We start from the raw sequence: 24,686 nt of genomic DNA on the forward strand, positions 1-24,686 counted from the left end.
TAACTGTGCCAGATTATGTGGAGGATGGTGCAAAGTGGATAGTCTCCTTCCCATCACATCTCACACATGTTCGATAGTATTTAAATCTGGTGAACTGAGTGGTCACGGCAAAACATTAGCGCCAGATTTTTTGAGAAAGTTCATAGTTCGACGAGCAATATAAGGGATGCGCGTTGTCTTGCTGAAAAAGAACGTGTCGGTGGCCGTCTAGATAAGGCTGTAAAGATGGCATCAACATAACGCGCAGCTGTCATACTGCCTCGAATAAACACAATTGGTGATCGGCTACCATAGGCAATAGCCCTACAAACCTACGACCATCATACTAAACAAAATCGCGGTTCATCGCTGAATGCTACATTATGCCATTCTGTCAGCCACTGCTGCCAATTCATGTCTGCACCAATTCAAACTTTGATGAGAGTGGTCCTCAGTCAAAGGAAGCACTAGTCGTGGGCAGATGAAAATCAGTCCAAAGGGTCGAATGCGACGGTATAGTAACAGATCTACCTTCTACTCCAAACCATAGTAGTAGCAAAACGGTCTCGCAGAAAACATGCTTAGAAACGGAATATACCGACTCTTTTTTTTTGTCCTTGTCAAGATATTCTTACTTGTACTTGTAGTTCATTTAGTTGTTTTGTATCAAACAAATCCTAAAAATCACTAATTAAGGCATTTTTTCAACAAAAAATTGCAACTCGCATAACTCGAAAAGGAAGCATTTTTCGAAAAATTACTGAGAAAGAAAAAGTATTTAATTCGATGAGATACGTCTAAACAAATTTTACTCGAAGCGATTCTAAAAATTGTTTTTTTGTTATAAGTTATTTGTTAATAACAATTTTCGGCCCACTTGAAAGAATAAAAAAAAATACATTTGAACTTGAAAAAAATATATAAAATTGAATAAAACGGGTTTGATGCGGTAGATATCCAAAAAATGTCGTTTTATACTCTGCTTATAAGGGTAAACTGCTTGACTAAAAAAAATATCGAATTTTTACCTCGAGTTGATATCAATTTTATTTAACATTGATTTCGCGCGCGTAACTGATATTCAAAATCGCCGATGGCTTCAAGCATTGTTTCTGAAAGAACGGTTCATTCTACACAAAAAGTGTTAATAAATATTTTGTCACACAGCATACAGATTCTTGGTAAATCCGTTTTCCCCCTTACGAGGGGAGTGTTAGGGGGATGTCCGTAGGTAAAAGTGGTAACTTTTTTGCATCTTTCAGTGGCATTTTGACGACTGAAGTGTATGTGGCACTTTACATATAAAAAGCAGAAATTTTCAGATGTGAATATTGAATCTGGCAGTTGGGAATTTTACTGATCTGCGCACTAGCTATATTAAATTAATTTAACATAAGAGATCGACGAGACATCAATTTTTATTTTAGATCAAGAATATACGTTTGCGCTCATTCGACAGATCGCGAAAAGAATCGTCAAACCACAATAAATATTTGATAAAATCATTACATAATTAAATAAATTCGTGGTTTAAACACCGGAACACGCAGGAGCTATAAACAGTCTGTCAGCCTATTTCTAACAAAGCAATTAAACTTCATAACCGAATACTGATATCTGATTATATTCAATGTCCATGGTTAATTTTCATAAAAAGCCGTAAAATTTATATGTAGTTTTTAATTAAGACGTAAAAATTAAGGTGAAACAAATGAGCCGATATCACTGAGTAGCAGAACTAAAAAAAAAAAAAAAAAATACGAGGGCGTTGATAATGTTTCCGTAAGAGGGGCCCATTCACGTTGAGATAGGTATCGATACATGTCGCAAGTATCGATATCTCGATACAAATCTCATATTGTATTTTTGTCTATCTCGGTATCGCTGCATCAGTATCAGAAGGTGTCGCCGTTTGTATCACTGTCATGAACTTTGATACCGCGCATGCAACTGAGACTTGTCTCAAAATCTTAACATTATAACAGGAGACCTTAACGGCAGAACCGGAAGGAAAGAAAACGATAAAGTAACTGGGATATTTGGAGAGGATGAACAAAACGATTACGGTGAACGCCTGATTGAATTATGCGAACTAAACAACCTAAAAATCACCAACGGATTCCTCAGACATAAAAATATTCATAAATATACATGGACGCAAGAAACACGACAGCTGATATCAATAATATACTACGTAAGAGTCAAATAAGATACCACAATAAAGATAAAAGATGTGAGTGTCAGAAGAGGAGCAGAATGTGGAGCTGACCATAAACTACTGACAGCAAAAATGGGCATTAATTGGAAACCTAACAAGACCCCCCTCTACAGAAGAACCATTGAACACTATAAGAGAAAAACAATACAATATAGAACTACTCCAAGAACAATCAATAAGAGAACTATACAAACAACGTCTAGACCAAAAATTAATAGAATTCAGATACGGTAACATCGAAGAAATATACGAGCATATAAAGGCGAGTATAAAACAAGCAGCATTCGAAGCCCTTGGAGAGATTATAACAAATAAACTGAAGAAAAAAAGCAACTATAGAGAAAAAGATAGAGAAGTGAAAAACAAATAACATAACAAAAGAATAAAGAATGGGAAAGAACCTGCTTAAATATTGAAACATACTTAGGAGGTACAAGAACTTAGGAGTCATGGAAAGTACTGAGAGAATTGAAACAAAACTAAAAAGAAAAAATTAAATTGGGAAATATACAGGACAAAGAATGGAAGGACTATTACAAGGAACTGTTAACAGAACAAAGACCACAATTCATTGGAAAAGAAAACAGGCGAAGACGAAGAAGATCCACACAACAAGAAATAGAAATAACGTATAGGGATATGAGAACGTCCATAAAAGCAATCAAAAATAAGAAAACGCCGGGACCTGGAGGCATCTCACGTGAGCTTATAAAGTACGACTCAAAAAAATTACACCGGATGATAAAATATAATAAGCGTAATATCATCAATAGGAATATTATACGGGAAGATACTGCGAGAAAAGATAGAGCAAGCTTTAAAGGGCAAAATCGGGGAGGATCAGGCAGGCTTCACGGCAGGAAGATCATGCATAGGCCACATATACACACTGGAACAACTGTTGGAAAAGAAAAAAGCAAAAAATAGAGATATACATTTGTCATTTGTGGACCTAAGAAAGGCGTATGGCTCTGTACCAAAGTCAGAACTATGGGAGGTAATATACAAATTAGAAATACAGACGGAACTCATAGAAGGTACAAAAGCTCTGTATAAAGAAAATAAAGTGTCCATTAAAATGGTAACAAGAATCATAGGAGACTTCACTACAACAAAAGGGCTCCTGCAGCGTTGTAGTAGACGCATTTTACCATCGTTTAGGATACTGTCCAATTAACAACGGAGGACATTTTGAATACTAGATTAGGTTGACAATAATTTAGCAGTGTAGCAAAACTTATTATTTTCAAATTTTATACATAAAATTTATTAAGACGATTAGGCGTTTCTAATAGAAACTAACGTAACGATAGAGGAGATCGTCTAATACAATTCTTTCAAGAACAAATTCTAATAATCACAAACACGCTCTTTAAAATACCTATGAGACGGATATATACATGGCGCTCACCAGCAGGTAAACCGGAAAACCGGGCATGTTATGCGTAATGAAATATACAACATACTTCAATTAATTATACAAGGGAAAATCCCACGGTTCGTAGACTTACTACGGTTGCCTCTTCCGACTGGGGTGGGGATGCTTGAGTTACGTCATCAGAGTACACAAGAATACAAAACCCATTTATTCGCGATTGAAACTGAATGTAGAGGGCAGGTCGATTGCAGTGTTGATTGGTTGAAGGGGAAGAATTACGTCACGAGAGTACAGTTTCGGGCTTAATGTTCATTGGTTAGGCGGAAGAGGCAACCGTAGTAAGTCTACGAACCGTGGGAAAATCTAGGGCAAAAAAAGTGTAGGAAGGAGAAGAATCTCATGGTTGTATAACTTGAGGGAACGGATGCACATCAAGCGAACTATTCAGAGCGGCAGCAGCTGATCAGAATAGCCATGATGATTGCCAACCTCCGTCGCGGAGATGGCACATAAAAAAGAGAAGAAACTACTAATATGTAGTTCTTTGGTGTCTAATATTTATAAAGTTCTTATACAGCTTATACAGCTCTTTATACCATTTCTCCCAGGTTTTACCTTTTACCTTTTTTAGTGAAAAGTATATTTAATTTCACATATAAGTGATTCTACAATGCTAATTGGAAGTCCAAAGGTTAAAAGAATACTATTTTACCGAATGTTCCTATCAGTTAAATTTTATTAAGTAAATTCAAGGCTTGACTGGTAAAATAATCGTATTTTATTTATTAATATCACATATATCTATTACGTGCTAAATAATGTGGAAGCAGATATTTTATTACGTCATTTTATTGTTATAAAACTATTCCATCTCGGAGAGTAGTTTACCGTCGTATAGAAAAAAATATTCAAGGTTTTCTGTGCGTTTTTATACCATCCTTGACTCAACTGTTACATAGCCATGTTAACAAAACGGTTTGGTTGGAAGGTTGCCAAAATCAAGATTATCGGTCGAAGTGTCCTTGTTTTCTTTTGTTTGCTTTTCGGAAAGAAAGAGGAATGTCTATTAAAACATTTATCACATTGTAAGAGACTTATATTGTAAACTTGGAGATTTATTGCCTTCTGATTTTTTATTCTTTATTTTTCTCATTTTTCAATAAAATAATAATGTTTCATGCGGTAGGATTCGATTTTGACGTGATGTTTCTTTTCGCTACTAGGGGATATTAATAAGTTCGTAGTTAAAAGAAAGATATATTTGTTGTTCAATTTTGTTTACTATTTGTTCAATTCCAGTCAACCGCAAAAGAATTGTCAAGGTTAACTAAACCATAAAATTCAACAAAATTATTGTTAAATTATTATTTATTGACTACTATACAATTAACTTGTTACGAAATGGTTTATGAGGGGCTTACCTTAATTCAAACAGGCTTATGACTAGAGAGCGGAATATATGCAACACAGCACTACCAAAATATGCACTTAATAAAATGCCTCGTATCCATAACATACCAATGGCACAGTATATTGCTAAAGAAATCTTTTAGCATTAAACTGTGCTAATGGTCTGTTAATAGTTTTATAGACCATGATTTTTCGATCTCCAGTATGTGATTTTGGAAAGGCGATTGGAAAGTAGGGCTTTGCTTCCCTTTACTATTCTTTGAATATTTTGACAGTTGCTGTAAACCAATCGATTGTTGCTTTTACTCATCAGATGTATTTTTGAGAGATGTTAAAGCTGTACAATTTATATTGAGTTGTGGACCTGCTTAAAATCTATGAATGTGTTTTGTACATCAATTTGTCAACAAATTCATTTCTTTATTAGTGACACTATTTGACAACAAACCTTAAGCCCTTTTGCCATAATTGTCATTTATGTTCAACATTGAAAAATAGAAAATTCTGGATGCTTTGTAGATGTAACTGTTATGTAATCCATAGGATTTATTTCAACTTATATTTCATTTTTATTTTCAGATCGACGTTGATGAATGCGAAGATCTCGCTATGGAATACAACATCAAGTCTATGCCCACATTCATTTTCCTGAAGAACCGCCAAGAAATCGCGAATTTCAGCGGAGCTAACTACGAAAGACTAAGACAAACCATTGAAGATAACAAGTAATGCAAAACCCAGAGGATTCTGCCTAAATATTTTTTTAATAAATTATTCAAAATAAATATGTATTAATGATATTGTAGCTCCGTTAAAACTATATTCGTATTGCATAGAAATTTTATTTTGTACTTGTTCTCGTTAATGTCAATTTTTTGAAATATTTTTGAAAAGTAGTGCCTGACGCTGTTATACACTTCATTTATCTATAAATATATATTTAAGATTTACACAGTTGTCTTTTAAGTATGTTAATATATGTGACATGTTGCACATGAAGGTAATAAAAGCTGTTGCTACATAATTATGGGTTTTTTTTATTTATTGCACTACACAAAAAAGAAGATGGTTTGGGCAGAGGCAATAAAAGTTGTTACAACAGTTTGTTGTAACAAAGTATTAATACGCAGACCATTATTGGTATCTATAATAATCTTCTTCTTCAAGTGCCATCTCCGCGGCGGAGGTCGGCAATCATCATAGCTATTCGGACTTTTGAGACGGCTGCTCTGAAAAGTTCATTTGATGTACATCCGTACCACTCTCTCAGGTTGCGCAGCCATGACATTCTACGCCTCCCTATGCTTCTCTTTCCTTGGATCTTTCCCTGCATAATCAGGTGGAGCATGGTGTATTTCTCTCCACGTGTAATATGTCCGAGATATTCTAATTTTCTTGTTTTTATTGAATTTAAAATTTCCATTTTTTTGTTCATCCTTCCCAGAACCTCTTTGTTTGTGACGTGTTCTGTCCATGATATTTTCAGAATTCTTCTGTACACCCACAGCTCAAATGATTCCAGTTTTTTCATTGATGTCGCATTCAAGGTCCAAGATTCCATTCCATAAAATAAAGTCGAAAAAACATAGCACCTCGCCAACCTAACTCTTAGTTCCAGTTTTAAATCCCTGGTACATAGAACTCTTCTCATTTTGTTGAAATTTGCTCTAGCCTTTTCTATTCTTATTTTTATCTCCTGATTGTAATCATTTGTGGAGTTAATCAGTGTTCCCAGGTATGCATATTTGTCCACTTGTTCGACGTTGGTTTCGTTTATAAGAAGATTCTCGTTATTTCTTTGAGTTTTCGATATTCTCATAAATTTCGTCTTCTTGACATTCATTGTTAGACCATACTCTTTTCCATACTCTGCTATTCTGGTCACCAGTCTCTGAAGATCTTCAATGTTTTCGGCTAAGATCACAGTGTCGTCGGCATATCTAATGTTGTTAATGGGAACTCCATTTACCTTTATTCCAGCTGTTTCACCCTCAAGAGCTTTTTTCAGGACCTCTTCGGAGTAGGCATTGAAAAGAATTGGCGACAATACGCATCCCTGTCTTACTCCACATCTAATTTCAATTTCTTCTGACAGCTGTTCGTTAACACGTACTTTTGCTCGCTGTTTATAGTATAAATTTGATATGATCCTGAGGTCGTTGTAGTCAGTCTTCTTTGATTTCAGGACATGCATTAAATGTTTATGTCGTACTTTACCGAATGCTTTATTATAGTCAATAAAACATGCGTATATATCTTGATTGACGTCCAGGCATCTTTGTATTAGTATATTAAGTGAAAAAAGAGCTTCACGTGTTCCTAGGTCTTTGCGAAAACCAAATTGTGTATTATTAACGTCTATGTCCAGTTTGTGATATATTCGGTTATGGATGACTTTAAGTAGTAACTTTAGCATATGAGACATTAAGCTAATGGTGCGGTAATCGCTGCATTCTCTTGCGTTTTTCTTTTTAGGGAGACAAATAAAAATAGATGTTAACCACTCTTTGGATAATACGCCTGAACTATAAATTTGGTCCAAGAGTGTCACTAAAACATCAATGTGCTTCTCATCTAGAATTTTTAGGATTTCTATAGGAAGCATATCAGGTCCAGGGCTTTTCCTGCTCTTCATTGTTTTTGATTCGTGCAATATTTCTTCTTTTGTAATATATGGACCTATTTCTTCTGACGTAAGTTCTTTGTGCTCCAGATCTCCTCTCATCATCGAACAATTCATCGATATATTCTGCCCATCTTTGTATTTTCTCGTCCGTATGTGTTATAGCAGTACCATGTCTATCCAGAATTGCACAAGTGGGATTTTGTTTTCTTAGTCCTGCCAGTTCTTTGACTTTCTTGTGTAGATTAAACAGATCATATTTATTTTGAAGGTCTTCGATCTCTTTGCATTGCTCTTCAAAGTATTTTTCTTTTGCTTGCTTTATCGTCTTTCTAATCTCGTGGTTTATCTCTCTGTATTTATTGTTATCCTTGTTTTTAAATTGTCTCCGTTGTTCCATCATATTGAGTATCTCGTCATTCATCCATTCCTCTTTTCTCCTTGAGGAAGTATTTAGTATTTCTTTACAGGCTTCCAGTAGACAATCTTTTAGTCGATTCCAGTACTCGTCAATATCATTGGTGTTTGTGTTCAATTTGTTGCAGTTCATGTTGGAGGCATTCTTTTACTTTAGGTTCTTTAAGTTTTATTGTGTCTATTGTAGGGATTCTTTGATGTCTTTTAATATTTTTAAGGGTGAGTGTAATTTTGGCTATAAGTGGATTGTGATCTGAGGCCACGTCTGATCCAGGATATGCTTTCACGGCTTTAACAGCATTACGGTATCTTTCATTGATCATAATGTAGTCTATCTGGTTCCTGACTACTTTCTTCGATGTATCTGCGACTGATTCGTAATTCGCTTATTAACGACCTGAGAGTCCTTGTCTTCTTCTCCCCTGCCGGATCTTGAGGATACGCATTGCCTCTAAAAGCCAAAAGATGAGACCGCTAAAAGGCGGCACGGAATTAATGAAAAAAAAATGTATTGCCCTTTCATTTTTTGGAATCTAAAATCCATTAGTGGCCAAAATGAAGTTCGATACGAGAAAGCTGCGAGAAAAACATTGTTAGTATTTGGGAGCCATTTATTGGATCCATAGTTTTGAATATATGTTGGCGCTTACTAATTTACCCCAAAGCCTAAAGTGTAAGGACGTTGTTTGTTGTACCCACTGGCTTCGTTATGAAGGATTCTGGAGCGTAACAATCATATATGTATAACGTAGTTTAGGAGCGCAGAAAACTGCATCTGTATGTTTTAGGCCAATTGTGGAAAGTAACATATTATAACAGAAACATCGAATATTGATTCCTAAAGGTGCCCGAATCATAAAAGGATCTTCGAGGGCGCCGCACGTCGCATCTAAGGTATTACTGTTAACACAAAACCCTGATAGTCATTTTAGAGCTATTTGTGCTGGCCTTTGATTATCTGATACCTGATACGAGTTATATTATGTTGTCCTCACTGGCGTGGTTATGTCGTGTTGTGGGGCGCAACAATCCTATATGTATATTGTAGTTAAGGAGCGCAGAAAACTGTACCTTTATATTTTAGGCCAATTGTGGATGTATCACTCTTATATTACAACAGAAACAGCGGATATTGATAATTACTAAAGGCGCCCGAATCGTAAAAATGGTTTTTGCGGGCATCTAAGCTATTAACATAAATCACTTGGTACCATTTTCCAGCTATGTGCGCTTCCCTTTGATTATCTGACCCGAGTTGTATTTTGAAAAAGCATCACGATCAATTGAACCAATAAATCGATCAAACGGCGAAATCTTAAAGTAAAGTTTCAAAGTTATTTTTTTTATTAATTACTATTTAAATGGGAATAAGCCATAATTAAAGGTTAAAGTACGTTTATTGACGTTTCAATTTCCACTTCGGAAATCGTTCTCAAAATACAAACATTAATAAAATTAAACAAATTTTGTTGATTTGTTTAATTTACTAATGTTTGTATTTTGGGAACTATTTCCGAATTATATATAAATGGGAATAAGCCACAATTAAAGGTTAAAGTAGGTTTATTGACATTTCAATTTCCACTTCGGAAATCGTTCTCAAAATACAAACATTAGTAAATTAAACAAATCAACAACAACAAATTAAATTAGGGAACATTTATGTTCATAATTAAAGCCATATACAATGAAAAAAAAGATTTTTAGTTCGCATATTTAAAATTCATGCAATATAGGGTTAACATGCCACAAGAAAATAGGTTCAGAACAATATTAAATTTTTTATGGATAGATGCTAAAGAGGGCAAACCGGCCGTGTCTGACATCACTATAACAAAAAGAATAATGGAAACAACAGAGTTGAAAATAAGTGGAATAACCAATAAAACTTGATATGTTAGTTCCAGTTAACAAATGTGCACAAAAAAGAAAAAATAGAAATGCATAAAAATTAATAGAATGGCCAATAGGACGAAGTAGTATTAAACGACTTAAAAAATTGGTGTGATTTTTTAGAACGTTCCGCAGATTGAACAGGTACTTTATCTATTAAGAAGAACGAAGATATTCATCTATGTTAGAAAGGCCCTTCAGTATATCACATTCATATATTAGGATTTCAATACCATCTCAGAATATCAGTAGGATATTGTTAGTAAGGTTGTAGAATATTGTACAAATTAAAAATAATTCTCTGAGTTTCAACATTAAATTATTGTAGATGTTCTTTAAATTTAACTATACTAACAGTTATAGAAGTATTTGGAGATCGAATGAATATTGAAATATTGAAAACGTAATGAATTAATAGTAGAATCAAAACAGACAAAATTTTGGGAGCAAAATTGATATAACTAACACATTATTAAATCGAAATGTACTAAGTAGGTAGGTAGTAAGAAAAAGTAAAGTATAAAATAAGTATATAGAATCAATAATTGCGTAACTTATTGTAATTTACAGTAAAAAAAGATCGAAAGAAGTTAAAAAATAAGTAAATATTAACAAGAATATGTCTAATAGGGCTTATGGTCAAAAAGAGTTCCTGAGCTTTTTTCTAAAAATAGATGAATTTTCATTTATCCCTCGTATGGGAATTCTATACAAAACAGCGAAGGGTGCGGCTTACATTTATTTCCTTCAAGCCTTGACCTTGTAACCTACAAATGAAAGGAAATAGGGCCATATATATTAGGGGAGGATTTTCAAGAGTTATAAAGTAGACAGAAAACCTGAAAATTTTGGAAAGTCGATATATTCGGCGCCGAATTGAAGATAATTTGTCATGATACCCTTAATGGTAAAACTGAATTTTTTATGAGTAAATAGAAGATGTGGACTGTAATTAAGGCAATCAAATAGTAGATAGCTTTATGTGCACACACATATACATTATATATATACATTTATATATATATATATATATATATATATATATATATATATATATATATATATATATATATATATATATATATATATATATATATATATATATATATATATATATATATATTATATCACGAAACACTTTTTGAACTTTTTAAAAAATAATTTTATTTCGAAAATACAATTAGCAATTACTTAAATATACTGAACAAAAATAAAGAGCGACAAGTGGTTTTATAATATTAGTAACTGCTGACTCAGTGGGAACGTGTAAAAACCTTGGGTCCCGCTGACTCTGCTTGTACTGCATGTGCAGGGATCCTTATCGGCTCTGGTACTTGGAAGTTGAAACCTGATACCCTGGGAATCGCCGTGATAAGGAACATTGGTTGGTACAATGCATATAACAGCTCCCCCTTTTAGATGAAAGTTGATGCGTATCAGCAACTTTAAGACTGTCTGTTTATTGGTATTCAGTTGGATCTGCTCTTCTTCGTCTATGGAGTCGCTTATAGGTGGATACTGGGTTTTCGTCGTGTAAGGATCTTCCTCCAATTCCTGGCGAAGGCTGTCTCTGGGTGTCTTGGTGGAGAGGGCGGATGGTCATTGTCATTGGTATTGCCAATTTCTATCTTGTATCTTCTCTTGGATCTGCATTTACATATGACATAAAGAACAACAAGAGTCACAATGACGGCTATTGTTAAGATCGTGAACCAGCTCAGATGTTTGTTGACGAATGGTTCATTGATTAGTCATCTAATTAGGAATTAGGTCTTCAGTATTGATCTTGCTAAACTTCAGTGATTTTAAGTCGGGAAGATGGATCTTATCTGGGAAGTGTTTGCTGCAGTTGACGGGTACTTGGACTGGGTGACTTCTGTAAGTAACATTGTCATGAACGTCGATTAATTTCTGAGAGTGTACTCTTGTACTACCAATAAAGGCAACGTACGTGGGTTGTAGTTTGAGTACATGGTTGGTGTGGATGATTTCCGATTTGATGTCTCTGGACTCACATTTGATGGTAATAGGCAGTGGGTCAGAAACTGTTATGAGCCACAGGTTCATTGATCTTCTGGACGTTGTAATCTTTTTCGAATACTACTGAAGTCTGGCATTTTCTGGGAAGTCTTCCGGGTTGAACCGGATCTGGAAACTGATCACTAATCAATGCACTACTGTCCCTGGGAACACAATACGATTCATTTATACCGTCGATGGTGACGTGGTTTGGGTGGAGGTTAGCGTGGGGATTGACTTAGGGATTGGCACGAAAATTTCTGAAAGTGGGATTTTGATTCGAGGATGGAGCGGACGATATTTTCTTTATGAGAGGTCTCCATGTCGAAGGTAACCGTATGCCGTATCATCTCTTTTATTGAGACAATTTGGCCTTTTTTCAATTTCTATGGCTTCTCGGATAATTCTTGGTTTATCGAAGCGGATGGGAGCTGTGGTTCTAGAGTTTTCAAAATCAATTTTGTGACCGGTATAAAGATGGTGTTGACCTAGAGCTGAAATTAAATCGGAATTGCGAACAGAAATGGTATGTTCATAAATCCTATTTTGGATTCTACGATTTTTTTGGCCTATATAGGATCGGGGGCATGCTGCACAAGAAATTTCATATACTCCGTGTTGTCTATTTGGAATGTTGTCTTTGATTGATTGGACAAGAGATGAGAGTTTTTGTTGGGGGGTAAATATTGTCTTTATTCCTCTCGATTTAAAAAATTTGACGAGACCCGAGCACTATCCACATCAATCAAACCCAACTGTTGGCTACGATATGTAGACGATACATTCCTTATTTGGCCCCATGGCAGGGATGCTTTGGTGTCTTTTCAAATCGATCTGAATGGTATACATCCTAGTATCCAGTTCACGATGGAGGTGGAAACTGATTTATCCCTACCGTTTCTCAACGTTATCATAGAGAAAAATCAAAGGTTTTCATCACTCTGTTTATCGAAAACCCACCCATACAAATTGTTACTTGCATGCCAACTCTCATCATCCACCTTCACAAATTAATTCAGTCATTAGCCTTGTCTCCAGATCAATACGCCTTTGCGATAATGCAAGTAGGCCCACTGAGCTCTCTTGTTTAAAACAAGTCGTTATCCAAAACGGTGACCGCGAAAATCACATCAATAATGTTTATTCTAGTTTGTGGTCTTTTTGTTGTAATAAACGACTCATTTCTGTAAATTTTATTTATTACAAGACAAACTAATACTAATACATAATTATCTCTAAAGAACCATAAGACCAGTCTGTCGACTGTCAATGTCTGTCCTTCTCTTTGTATGTTGTATGCATGTTGCACTTTTGCAATAATTGTGACCTATTTGATTTAAAATGGATTCAAAATTTTTTTATACTTTGGCAACTATGTCAACTTCGATCTATGTCAGTGATAATGACGTGCAACGGTAAGTAAATTAGATAGACTGTACTCAGACCCTCATCATACGAAGTAACTTTAGGTGGCTGTGTACGAAAGCTTTTCTTCCTTACATCGTAGGTGTCACTGACAAAATCGACATAATTCTTAAATCAGATGAATAAAGACAATATTTACCCCCCAACAAAAACTTTCATTTCTTGTCCGATCAATCAAAAACTACACTACTACCTTACAAAAAATGAATAAAAGAAAACCTTACAAAATAGTTTTATTATTAATTTGTTTCGTTTCAAACTTTATGCCCCTGCTGCAATATTGTTGTCAAAAAACACGGTTAACTTATTTCAATTCGGAAATGTCCCTGTTATTCGTTTATCAAAAACTCTGTAAGTAATACTTACAACTCCTTGCTTTGGTCTGCTTATACGAAATCTAGATCAAACGTCCTAACAATCCTTTCTATCCCTTTTGGCTGCCAGAAATCTCTATGATTCTGCAAATTAATAATAGCTTGTTTGTAGCTACTTGTCTACAATTTCTAATTATATTTACACTTTTTAGTTCTTTCTCGGCCAAATCTGTTTTGTAATTAAGCACACCTGAGCTATCCTTATGCTTCTAACCATATTGCATTTACATATATATTTTTCGATTGACGAATAGAACGCTGGAACATGAAAAAAAAAACAGTAAAGTAAGTTATCCACTTCCATGTCGCTCCTACTGACCTAATTAACTATTGTCAATCCTAAGGTATAACAATACTCAATATAGTTTGCTTTTTCATATTCCGCTCAATTAGCCAGTTTACATGATCTACTTCCATGTAAGTACGGCCTTTAAGCAAACATTTATGATTAGCTTTAAGGAAGGACAAAGGTTCAAAAGAAAAGTATAATTTTCTGTTATCATATTTCTATTCTCTATTAGAAAGTTTTTAAACTTCTTCAGGTCATTTGAGTAAGGCTGATGTGACTTCATTACAGCCTTTACCAGTGATGGCTTCATCATACATCACTAGACTTCGGCAAATATGCAAATAAAAATGTAGAAAATATGCGCATAAATATGCACGTGTTTACCCGAAAATATGCAAATATTTTACAAAATATGCATCTTCTTCTTAAAGTGCCCTCTCCTCAATGGAGGTTGGCTACTACAATTTTAAAATCTTCTCTATCTTCAGCTGTTCTTATTAGCTGTTCAAAATTTAGCCCTGTCCATTGTCGGATGTTTCTGAGCCACGATAGTCTTTTCCTTCCTAGGCCTCTCTTTCCCTCGATTTTTCCTTTCACTATAAGTTGGGCATATTGGTACTTATTATTTCTCAGTATGTGGCCTAGGTATGATGTTTTTCTAACTTTTACTGTGTTAAAAAGTTCTCTTTCATTGCCTATTCTATGCAGCACTTCTTCGTTTGAGGTATGCGATGTCCATGAAATTTTGAGCATTCTCCGGTAGATCCACATTTCAAAGGCCTCCAATTTATTTACGGTTGATGTTTTTAGGGTCCACGTTTCAACTGCATATAGAAGAGTCGACCAGACGTAGCATTTTGATAAACGTAGTCGAATTTCGAGTTTTATTCGAGAATCACAAAGCAGTTTTTTTATTTTTTCGAAAGATTTTCTGGCCTGTTCTATTCTCGATCTTATTTCTAGATCAGGATTTAGGCTGCTATCGATCCAACATCCCAGGTACTTAAATCTATTGACCTGTTCTAAAATGTGCCCATTTATTGTGCAAGGTTGAGGTACGTTTTGATTTTTTTCGGATTGACATCACTTTGGTTTGCATAATATGCATACAAATAAATAAAAAAATCGTAAAATAGTAACAATTTTATTTAAAAAAAAAAAGTGTACATAACTAAATATTTCCTACTATTCATTAAGATTTACATTTATTTTAAGTAACTACATCATTTTTAAGTATGAATAAACTTATTTAGAATTATGGTAACAATAAATGACCTATTGAATAAATGAAATCTATTGACCTGTTCTAAAATGTGCCCATTTATTGTGCAAGGTTGAGGTACGTTTTGATTTTTTCGGATTGACATCACTTTGGTTTGCAAAATATGCATACAAATAAATAAAAAAATCGTAAAATAGTAACAATTTTATTTAAAAAAAAAAAGTGTACATAACTAAATATTTCCTACTATTCATTAAGATTTACATTTATTTTAAGTAACTACATCATTTTTAAGTATGAATAAACTTATTTAGAATCATGGTAACAATAAATGACCAAGTGGTGTTCAAAATTTTCTAACAAAAACTTGTGGCTTCTGTCTGAGTACATATATTTATATATGGAAAAACTTCGTTCAACATCAACTGATGTAACGGGAGCATTTTTCAAACTAACCAAAACATTTGGTTCTAAATTAATTGTTTCCGAAATATTTCCAGCTAGAACACTGACTACTTCAGAAAGAATATGGTAACCTTTATTTTTTTCCATAGTAGCTTCAAATTTTTTTAAAATATCTTTTCCAATATTACCTCTAACGTTCCGACAACATGACGCAAATTCTTTTATTAATGCTGTACTTTCGAACAATAACAGTTTTGGTGATTCTAACTGAGTAATTGTTTTTTGAACAAAACTAAAATTTGATTTTATAAATGAAAGTTCTTGTTGAAGCAAGTTACTCTGAAAAGTTTGTTTAGAATCCAAAAGAGATTGGGAACTTTCATCTGTTAACGTATCAATTATGTTCTTTATTTTAACAAAATGATCTGCATAAAAATTAGCTGCTTCTAACCATGTTCCCCATCGCGTTAAAATAGGTTGTGGTGGAAGAGGAATGTTAGGTAGCATTTCTTTATAAAGTTGAATTCTTATAGGAGATTTAAGAAATACTTTTTTGACACTGGATATCATGGTATTTACAAGAGGAAACTTTTTTCGTATTTCCTCTGCAACTCTGTTTAATCAATGCGCTACACAAGTAACATGTATTAAATCTGGGAAAAATATTTTTAAATTTTGTCCTGCTTTCACCATATAAGGAGCAGCATCCGATAAAATAAGCAGTAATTTATTAGAAGGAATAGTTGTCGGAAGAAAAAAAGTTGCTAATGTTTCTTGTATAAAACGCGAAATTGTTAAAGCATTTGTTTTCTCAAGTTGCTGGCATAAAATAAGATGAGATTTTGGTAAGGTATCTTCTTTAAGAACACCAATCAATAAATGAGCAATATACTTTCCTGAGGAATCAGTGGTTTCGTCTACAGATATGTAAAAATAATTATCTGCAATTTCTTCCTTAATATTAATTAACACCGACGAGTATAGCCCGTTCACATTATTTCTTCTTAGAGACCGATCACTTGGAACATTAAGTTTGCAATATTTTTTTAGAAACGAACTAAAATTTACATTTGCTAATTTTGAAAGCGGTATGTTTGTAGACACTAATGCGCGACACAAGTCTTCATTAAAAGTTTCTTGCTCATCTAATTTTTTGAAGTAGATTGGAAACCTTTAGCCATTGAAGTTTGATGTTTTCCTCCTATTTTTCCTTTTTTTGCAATGTGTGAAGCAGTTCTCACATGTTGGTCTATCTGAAATTTCTTCTCACATGCTATCTATAAATAAAAATAAAAACCTTTATTTTAACCCAACCTTTAAAATATAAAAATATACAAGGTGTTTTTGGTTAATCAAATAACTGGTTTGGAAAAAAAAACACTCGCTAAGTGTTTTAAATGCAGTATTAATCCACAAATTAGTTTTTGTTACTAACCATTAGTACATCATATAACTTATTTTAAAATTCAACAAAAGTTTTTTTTTTTTGTTAATTCAATTACAATAAAAATAATTGTGTTTTAGAATAGCTGACTTCATAAAAAAAAGTAAAGGTGAAAAATTTTTCTAAATACACACCATTGTATTGTACCATGGACAATTTTTTCTCACTAAAGGAAGCTATTTTTCATTTAAAAACAACCTACGAGTACTAAATTTCAAGTAAATACGTTTATTGGTAAGTTATTGTTGTTATTAACTAAAAGAATTTAATTTTTTTTAATTTTAACACCCTGTATCTCGAAAAGTAAATAAGTTTGACCCCTCATTAACTATATCGTTTTGTTCAATTTTTCGAGAAGTATCTACAGTCAAACGTTGTAAGTGTCATTTGGAAACACCCTGTATGTATGAAATATTAGATATTTAATAGAAAATATTAGATACTTACAATTTTGCCACAGACTGAACAGTAGATTTTTCCCATATCCATAGACAGCTCTTTATAAGGTTTAATCCAAGTTGAAGCACTGGTTGTTTTAGGCATTATAAAATCACAATCTTCCTTTTTGTTACGCACAACGAGTGTTTACGCTTTGAATATCAAAACAAAAATGATTTACAAATCTGAGCATCAAATTAGAAATGTTTAGGTACCTTATTCAATAAACTGGGAGATTTTGGAAAATCCCTAAATTAGGAACAAAACTATTAGCCGTTTACCTGCTGTTAAGATACAATAAATTGTAGATAGATTTGGAGATTAGATCATAAAATGCAAATGAGCGAACCCTTAGCGATTATCCAATAACTGAATGCCTCAGTGACCGAGACTTTCTAAGAATGTTGAGGGCTACTTAAATTGATCTTCTTTGAAATTGTAAATGTTTTGTACCTGTAGAGATTACGTACTTAGATCATTTCTTGATTAAAATGACTACAAAATTTTATACAAGAATTGAAATAAATTGGTATGTTTAAAAATTTTCAAATACAGTATAAAAATCTGAACTTTTATGCACTTTATGCAAACTTTTATACAAATATGCCAAAATATGAAATATTTGCATAAAATATGCACAATATGCAAAATATGCATATTTGCCGAAGTCTATACATCACACATTATTGGCGATGTCAACGAACTATAGGGGGCGCTTTGACAGATGATCAGCTGATCACGCACGTAGGAAAACAAAACAGAGCTTCCATAATCTTTGTAGGTGAATAATTGTTGTGTGTAAAAATTATCCCTATTTATTATTTTCCATTTATTTTTTTTTGTTAACGCAATGGCAAATAAAGAAATTCAAGTTAGTCTGCTCGATATTTTGAAATATATAGGAGACACAAAAAGACCTTTAAAAGAAGGCGGGGCCTTGTTAAAGGCTGGCCACGTTTTGTTGTGTGGCAAATATAATATGATATATTATTTCCTAAATACATATAAATAAAACACTTGGTTGTTTTTATATCATTATTATTCCAAAATGGTACAATTTTTTTGTTTGATTAGCATACAAAACAAGCAATATTACGATTTGTTTACTGATCGAATAATAAGTAATTTATTTCTAACCTAAACTAACTAACTTTTTCTAATCTAAAGTCTTACTTAGCAGTTTGTCTTTAGTTACTATTATCACATTTAATATATTTACATATTGTAAATGTCCTAATAGTAACTAAATTATACAATATTATATTTATATTTTACTACTGATCACTTCGATACAATAGGAGAACTTAATTTTAATATGAACATTGGTAAAACAAATATTAATACATTTAAGACTAGTTACATTAATTACAACAAATTAAGAAACTAAAATTGTAACACTTCAAAATAAAATAAAAGAATGAACATACGATCTTGTAGATTTTTGTCACGAGGAAAAAAGTGCATACCTATACCTTCCGATCGATAATTACTGCATTGTGGTGCAGAACAATACTGTTTACATTTACTTTTTAACATTTTGTTACCTTATTGTACTTTATTTAATAATATTTAAAATGTTTATAACTATGTTATGTGTGTATAAATAAATACAAAATGTTTTGTTATCCTACGTGCACTAGTTCAAATTTTTACCGCACCGTGCCGCCTCTTTCGTTTGACATCGCCAATCATCGAGCAAAAAGACAAAAGAGGGAATGTAAAGGTAGTGGGGGCAAAAATATTGTTAGACAGGAAGTGCTATCTTGAGAAGCCAAATTAAACAAGGAAAGAGAGTCTTTCCTTGTTTAAGAAATCAAATTTAGTTGGGTTATGTTATTATTTGTCCCAACTGTCACATGAAATCTTATTTATATTGAAGTTTTTTAACAATTGCTTCACATTTTAGACTGTTATCGTTAATATTTAATTAAAATTTTCTTGGCTAAGACACTTTCTGAAAACTATTTTATAGCTACTGTTAATAAGTGTCGGAAAATTTAAATTTGGCGCATTCGCAGTTCCGGATATGTCCGCCATCAGAGGCCACTTTTTTGGTCGCCTTTTCATAACGATTAGATTCCCTCTTTTGTCTTTTTGCTCGATGTCGCCAATACAGTACCTGCGACTTTGTATCTGTCGCATCAGGCTCGGTGATATTAAAGTCCACAGTTTTAAAAATTAAAAATTTTTGGCATTAGATATTTAAATAAGATATGGGTAAACTCTTTGGAAGTTTTATGTTCTATTTCAATTGTAGACGTTTTGTACAAATAGTTCTGAGATAATTCGCAAGTCTTGTTCGTCAATTCCAGTTGTTCTCAAAATTGCAATCATGTTTTAATGGTTAACGAAGTCAAATGTTTTTCGATAATCTATAAACATGATTTTCTCATGTTCCCAATCTGTTTTGAAATCGGCAATTTATTATCAAAAGTAATTATAATTAGGCAACAACCGAAATCTTTGTCGAAATACAACAAAAGGTTAGAATATTAGCTGCATCGTATTACTACTTAAGGCCAAGCATATGTCAAAAGTTTAAAAAGAAGCAACTACCTTTCAGTCAAAAGTCAAAAGAGTAAATAAATAAAGAAGTAGATTGACAGTACGAATACATAACCTTACCACTCAGTTTGTTTTTGTTATTTAATCGAATAAAAACTGAATAAATCAGTTTTATTCTCTGATACAGTGTAATAATAAAATAAACAAAATGGGTAAAAGTTTACAAGCTCCCTTTTTGGGTGTTAACCAGCGTATAATAAAAAGAGTTAAAAAATGTGAAAACAAAGATACTTGCAAAAGAAAATCTTCTATTGATTTACGAGAACCTTTACATAAAATTCAGAAATTGCATAAGGCACATAAAAAACGAGAATACTTAAATACACATAGAGAAGTGTGCAATGAAACTGTGTATACAGATACGTTATTAGGTACAAATCATATTGTATTAAAAACAAGAGAGCAGATGTCCTATGATTTATTTTTGGGAGATGAACTTAAGAATAATTATTCAGCTTTTACTTTTAAAGATTTTTATTTCCACATACTTGACGAAATTGCATTGGAAGGGTTAGATGGAATTACAATAGAAGGTAAAACAAAATGTTTAAAATTAACTTTTTCTTTTATCAAACCACATTAAAAAAAAGAGATTAAGTTCTTTAATTGTCTCGAAAGTCAAGAGTAGATGTTTCTTAGGTTGCCATAACCGTTTGGATGTGAGTTTTGTGCTTTAAGATATATAATTAGTAACATCAAGACTATTGTTGGGCTAACTAGAGCTCTTAACTTTTACCTGTTAATTAATAAATTTATGACTTTTCAAAATTCTCACAACTTTCTTGTTTTAAGCATCCCTTTTTTATCTCTTATATCAAATATATTCCACATCACCTTGAGGTATTATGGATACATATTCAGGCCTATGTATATACCGATTTTCAGCAATTCCTCTCTTCTTAAAATGATGTTAGTTAATAATGATTTTTGCTGGCTGATTTTGATACTAGTCTTTTTAATAACACTAATGTGCCATGTTAAAGAAGTGAATTCCATGCCAATCTGTGGTTCTATGGCCAAAGTATTATGTGCTTCACTTTAGAAATATTTCAAGAATTTGAAATATTTCTTATGCTTATACTGAGGATTTTTAACTTATCAATGTGTATGAGAGTTTAGAATGCAGGCATCTCTATCTCTATGTATATCTCACTATCTCTTTAATAATTACATTTCAATTTGTCTTTATGCCTACGAAGATAAGAAAACAATTTGATTGATAAAGCTATATGATATAATATACCAATTTATATACAAAAATGTATGATATATTATTAAAGAATAAATTGCAATGTGTTATGTCTTTAGCATTTTGGAAGAGATTGGAAATAGCTTTAGATGGTCCTTTTCGTATTGATAAGAATATTGAAAATTTTATATGGCAGCAAATTATTCAAAAAGTAAACTCTTTGGAGTTTTTTGAGTTGCCAGAAGCAAGAAATGAATTGGAGATATACAATCCATTCGATTTTATGCACACAGATATTGGTGTAGTAATGGAAGTGGTAAGTAGTGTCACAATAATATGTAGGGGTAATGGATTTTGACAAGAGCTATGAGTCATGGCGATGCAGTATACAAGTTTATCTGTTATTTATAAGGTCATAGCTAGGGATGTGCTAGTCTGCGATTTCTTTGGAGCAGTGACAGAATGCGATTGCTCCGGCTACGTCACTGTGACAAATCGCAGTGATTTTTCAGAGCAGTTGACCTTGGTCCTATAAACACTGCTTTCTGATTCTATTACTGAGTAGCATGTAATACTGCGAAATTGCGATTGCGCTATATCGAGTAGATGTTGGGAGATTTCTACTTTTAAAGTATTTTAAATTTATTTGTAATATTAGAAATATTATAGCGATATCAATGATACTGTTAGGTTGTAATAATTTTATGTTAAATTTGTCCAAAGTCGTCATAGACAAATTCGGAACAGTTGCAACCTCAGATCCTTGTGAACGTGTTTTTTCCAAATCTGGACAGTTTTTATCAGAAAGACGATCAAGACTTAGTGCTACAAATGTTAAGAATATAATGTTCCTAAATGTAAATAGTGAGTGTTAATTCAACATCGACAATTTTTATTAATGTAATAAAAATTTTCATAATTTCTCTTTGCTGTAATTAATGCTTCTTATATTTTAATTTGTCATGAAATTTTCTTGTTTTTAAATAAAATCTTAATATTTTTCTAATTATATTGTATATTATAATTATTATAAATAATTTTCTTAATAATGTGCACACAATGACATTATTTATAACTTTCATTTCAAAAAGATTGAAATCAACAAGAACAGCTGTTCTTGTTGATAAAACAATAATGATCCAACCAAAACATCTAGATATTGTAAGCATATTTACGGAAAGAGCACTGTTAGGTGACTGTTACCACTGCAAGCAAAGGAGCGCATCGCTTTGTTAGTAGTCACAGTCGCAATCGCAATTATTGAATGTTCGATCTTTCACAGCTTGGCGCTGTTCCTTCGTCACCGTTCTGATCGGACCATTGAAACGTAACTGCGACAAAATGTAGCAGTGATTTTTTTTAAACCGGAGCAATCTGTGATTGCAACTGAAGGTGAACAGTGACAAAGTAGCAGTTAGCGAAATCGCAACACATCTCTAGTCATAGCTCTTGTCAAAATCCATTACCTATACTATTTTATATAGTAAACCTCCTATCTGCTTTATCCATCAATTGATGTTTTTTATTTTTTTTTTCTGCCTTGATATTTGTCTATATGACTAGAAATTGTAAACAAAATTTTGAAGCGAAGCTTCTATACTGATATTGTATTACTTATTTCTCTACAGTAAAATGTTGAGGTGAGTGTCACAGAACTAGCGCCACAAGATGTCTTTGTCACAGGTAGTGTCATAGAATAGCGGTTCTTGACATGGATTCACTACTTTCGTCAATATAGTCATCAATGTATTTACTCTAGTTTATATAATAATTAAATTTTCTATCGAATGGTATTTATTGATATTTTATTAATAATATTTGGTCTGCTATTGACAGGTATGCTTTGTTATAAGTTATCACATGGCGTTATGAGCAAATATTATAATTTATTGAATTTGTTTAAAGTGTAAAAAATACAGAAAATATAGTATGAAGCTTCGCACTAGTCTACAGTACCACCTACTGTTCCACTTTTATTTTACAATTTATAGTCTTTATTTAAATTTAAATCGTTAATTAATTTTTTTTTCAATTATATATTATTAAAAAATTCAAACTTATTTAAGATTTAATGTTCTCAAAAAAAAATATCTACATTAAATCTTTACATCTTTATTAGACATGTAATTGAAGCCTTGTGGTCTTCTATCATATTGAAAGGTAAGCAAAGAATTCATTCAAGGTATTTCATTGTACCTTAGACAACTGGTTTTGAGCTCTACAATTTGCAGCTCATCATCAGGTCCTCAATAAAGTTAATTAACCAATAACGGTACAAGGAATGTGGTCTGTGGTAAGCATACTAAGTACTTGATTATGCCAATGCATTGCTTATATAGAATATACTTTTCCATGAATTATTGATAGTAAGATTTCTTGAGGAAAAGATATTAAGAATGACAGATGACAATTGTATATTATGTAATATAAATGCGGTGTTGATTTTTTATATATGTAAAGCAAAAAACAGAAGGAAAATCTAATGTTAATTTAATAATGGTTTAATGTATAACACTGAATATCTCTATATTTTAATGTGTTTCTTGTTCTTGTGTATTAGTATCATACCTCTGTTTTTTGTTTTATATTTTAATATACAATTCTGAATGATCTCACAAATTGTACAAGTATAAAGTTATTTAACCACCACAAATAATCTGAGCCTTCTAAAATATTTCTAGTAGAATAAAAAGATAACACAACATAAATAAATTAGTAAATAAAAAAATATAAAAATATCTATAATAAATATAAACAAAAACGAACAAAACATTTATATCACTTAAAATTTTCATCTGTCATTCTTAACATTCAAATTAATATTCCCTTCATTGATCTATCGAAATGTATATTCCCTATTAACACTGTCTTGGCACAATCAAGTACATATGCTTACCACAAACCAGGAAAGCTGGGAAGTATAGTACTCGACATTGGTCATCCAAGGTATAATTAAAGCAATTTTTGGTGTCTTTTTCTTACATATTAATTTATTATTGCTAATTTTCTTTGGCCACTGTATTTTTGTAAAGAAAATTTACAGCAAAAATTGTACATGAAATTTCTGGTAGTACACCAAAGATGTTAAAGAATATATTTTTCCAGGCCTATGAATTACCTGATATTTATCCAGTAGCACCTGTAAATTCGTTATCAACATTAGGTTCTTGTTCTACATTTAATGAGAGGGAAAATATCAGTGAAGTTATTAAGGATTTGAGTTTAGATGAAGTCCAAGAAAAGTATGTACTATACCTATAGATTTAATTGTACATAAAGCATATTACTTCAGTTTTTCTATCAGTCAATGAAAAAATAAAATGTCTACTACTCAATATAGAGCATAGTCTTTGGACCTTATATTTACTAGTTTTCTTTTGAAAAAGATGCTAAATCTA

The 24,686-nt window shown here is 32.5% G+C and overlaps 3 protein-coding genes across 4 annotated transcripts in view; 2 read left to right on the plus strand and 1 right to left on the minus strand.

Annotated features, from left to right (window-relative positions):
• Trx2 (Thioredoxin 2) overlaps positions 1–6,009 on the plus strand; it is a 45,964-nt gene extending 39,955 nt beyond the window's left edge. The window contains exon 3 of the mRNA XM_072527169.1: positions 5,565–6,009. Within this exon, the coding sequence (XP_072383270.1) occupies positions 5,565–5,714 (150 nt within the window). The 3' untranslated portion in view covers positions 5,715–6,009. The remainder of the gene's footprint in view (positions 1–5,564) is intronic.
• Positions 1–11,941, minus strand: part of LOC140437569 (myrosinase 1-like) — a 370,048-nt gene extending 358,107 nt beyond the window's left edge. Inside the window, exon 1 of the mRNA XM_072527171.1 lies at positions 11,936–11,941. The gene's annotated coding sequence lies outside the window, so the exon portion shown is untranslated. The remainder of the gene's footprint in view (positions 1–11,935) is intronic.
• An 8,177-nt stretch (positions 11,942–20,118) lies between these two features.
• Positions 20,119–24,686, plus strand: part of LOC140437570 (general transcription factor 3C polypeptide 1) — a 77,138-nt gene continuing 72,570 nt past the window's right edge. For both annotated transcript variants that reach the window (XR_011950389.1, XM_072527173.1), the window contains exons 1-3: positions 20,119–20,632; positions 21,408–21,604; positions 24,394–24,530. Coding sequence is in view for 1 of the 2 variants with exons in the window: in XM_072527173.1 (XP_072383274.1) it covers positions 20,248–20,632; positions 21,408–21,604; positions 24,394–24,530 (719 nt within the window). In the remaining variant the exon portion in view is untranslated. The remainder of the gene's footprint in view (positions 20,633–21,407; positions 21,605–24,393; positions 24,531–24,686) is intronic.

This window comes from Diabrotica undecimpunctata, chromosome 3 (genome assembly GCF_040954645.1).
Source record: "Diabrotica undecimpunctata isolate CICGRU chromosome 3, icDiaUnde3, whole genome shotgun sequence".
Classification (NCBI taxonomy): Eukaryota; Metazoa; Arthropoda; class Insecta; order Coleoptera; family Chrysomelidae; genus Diabrotica; species Diabrotica undecimpunctata.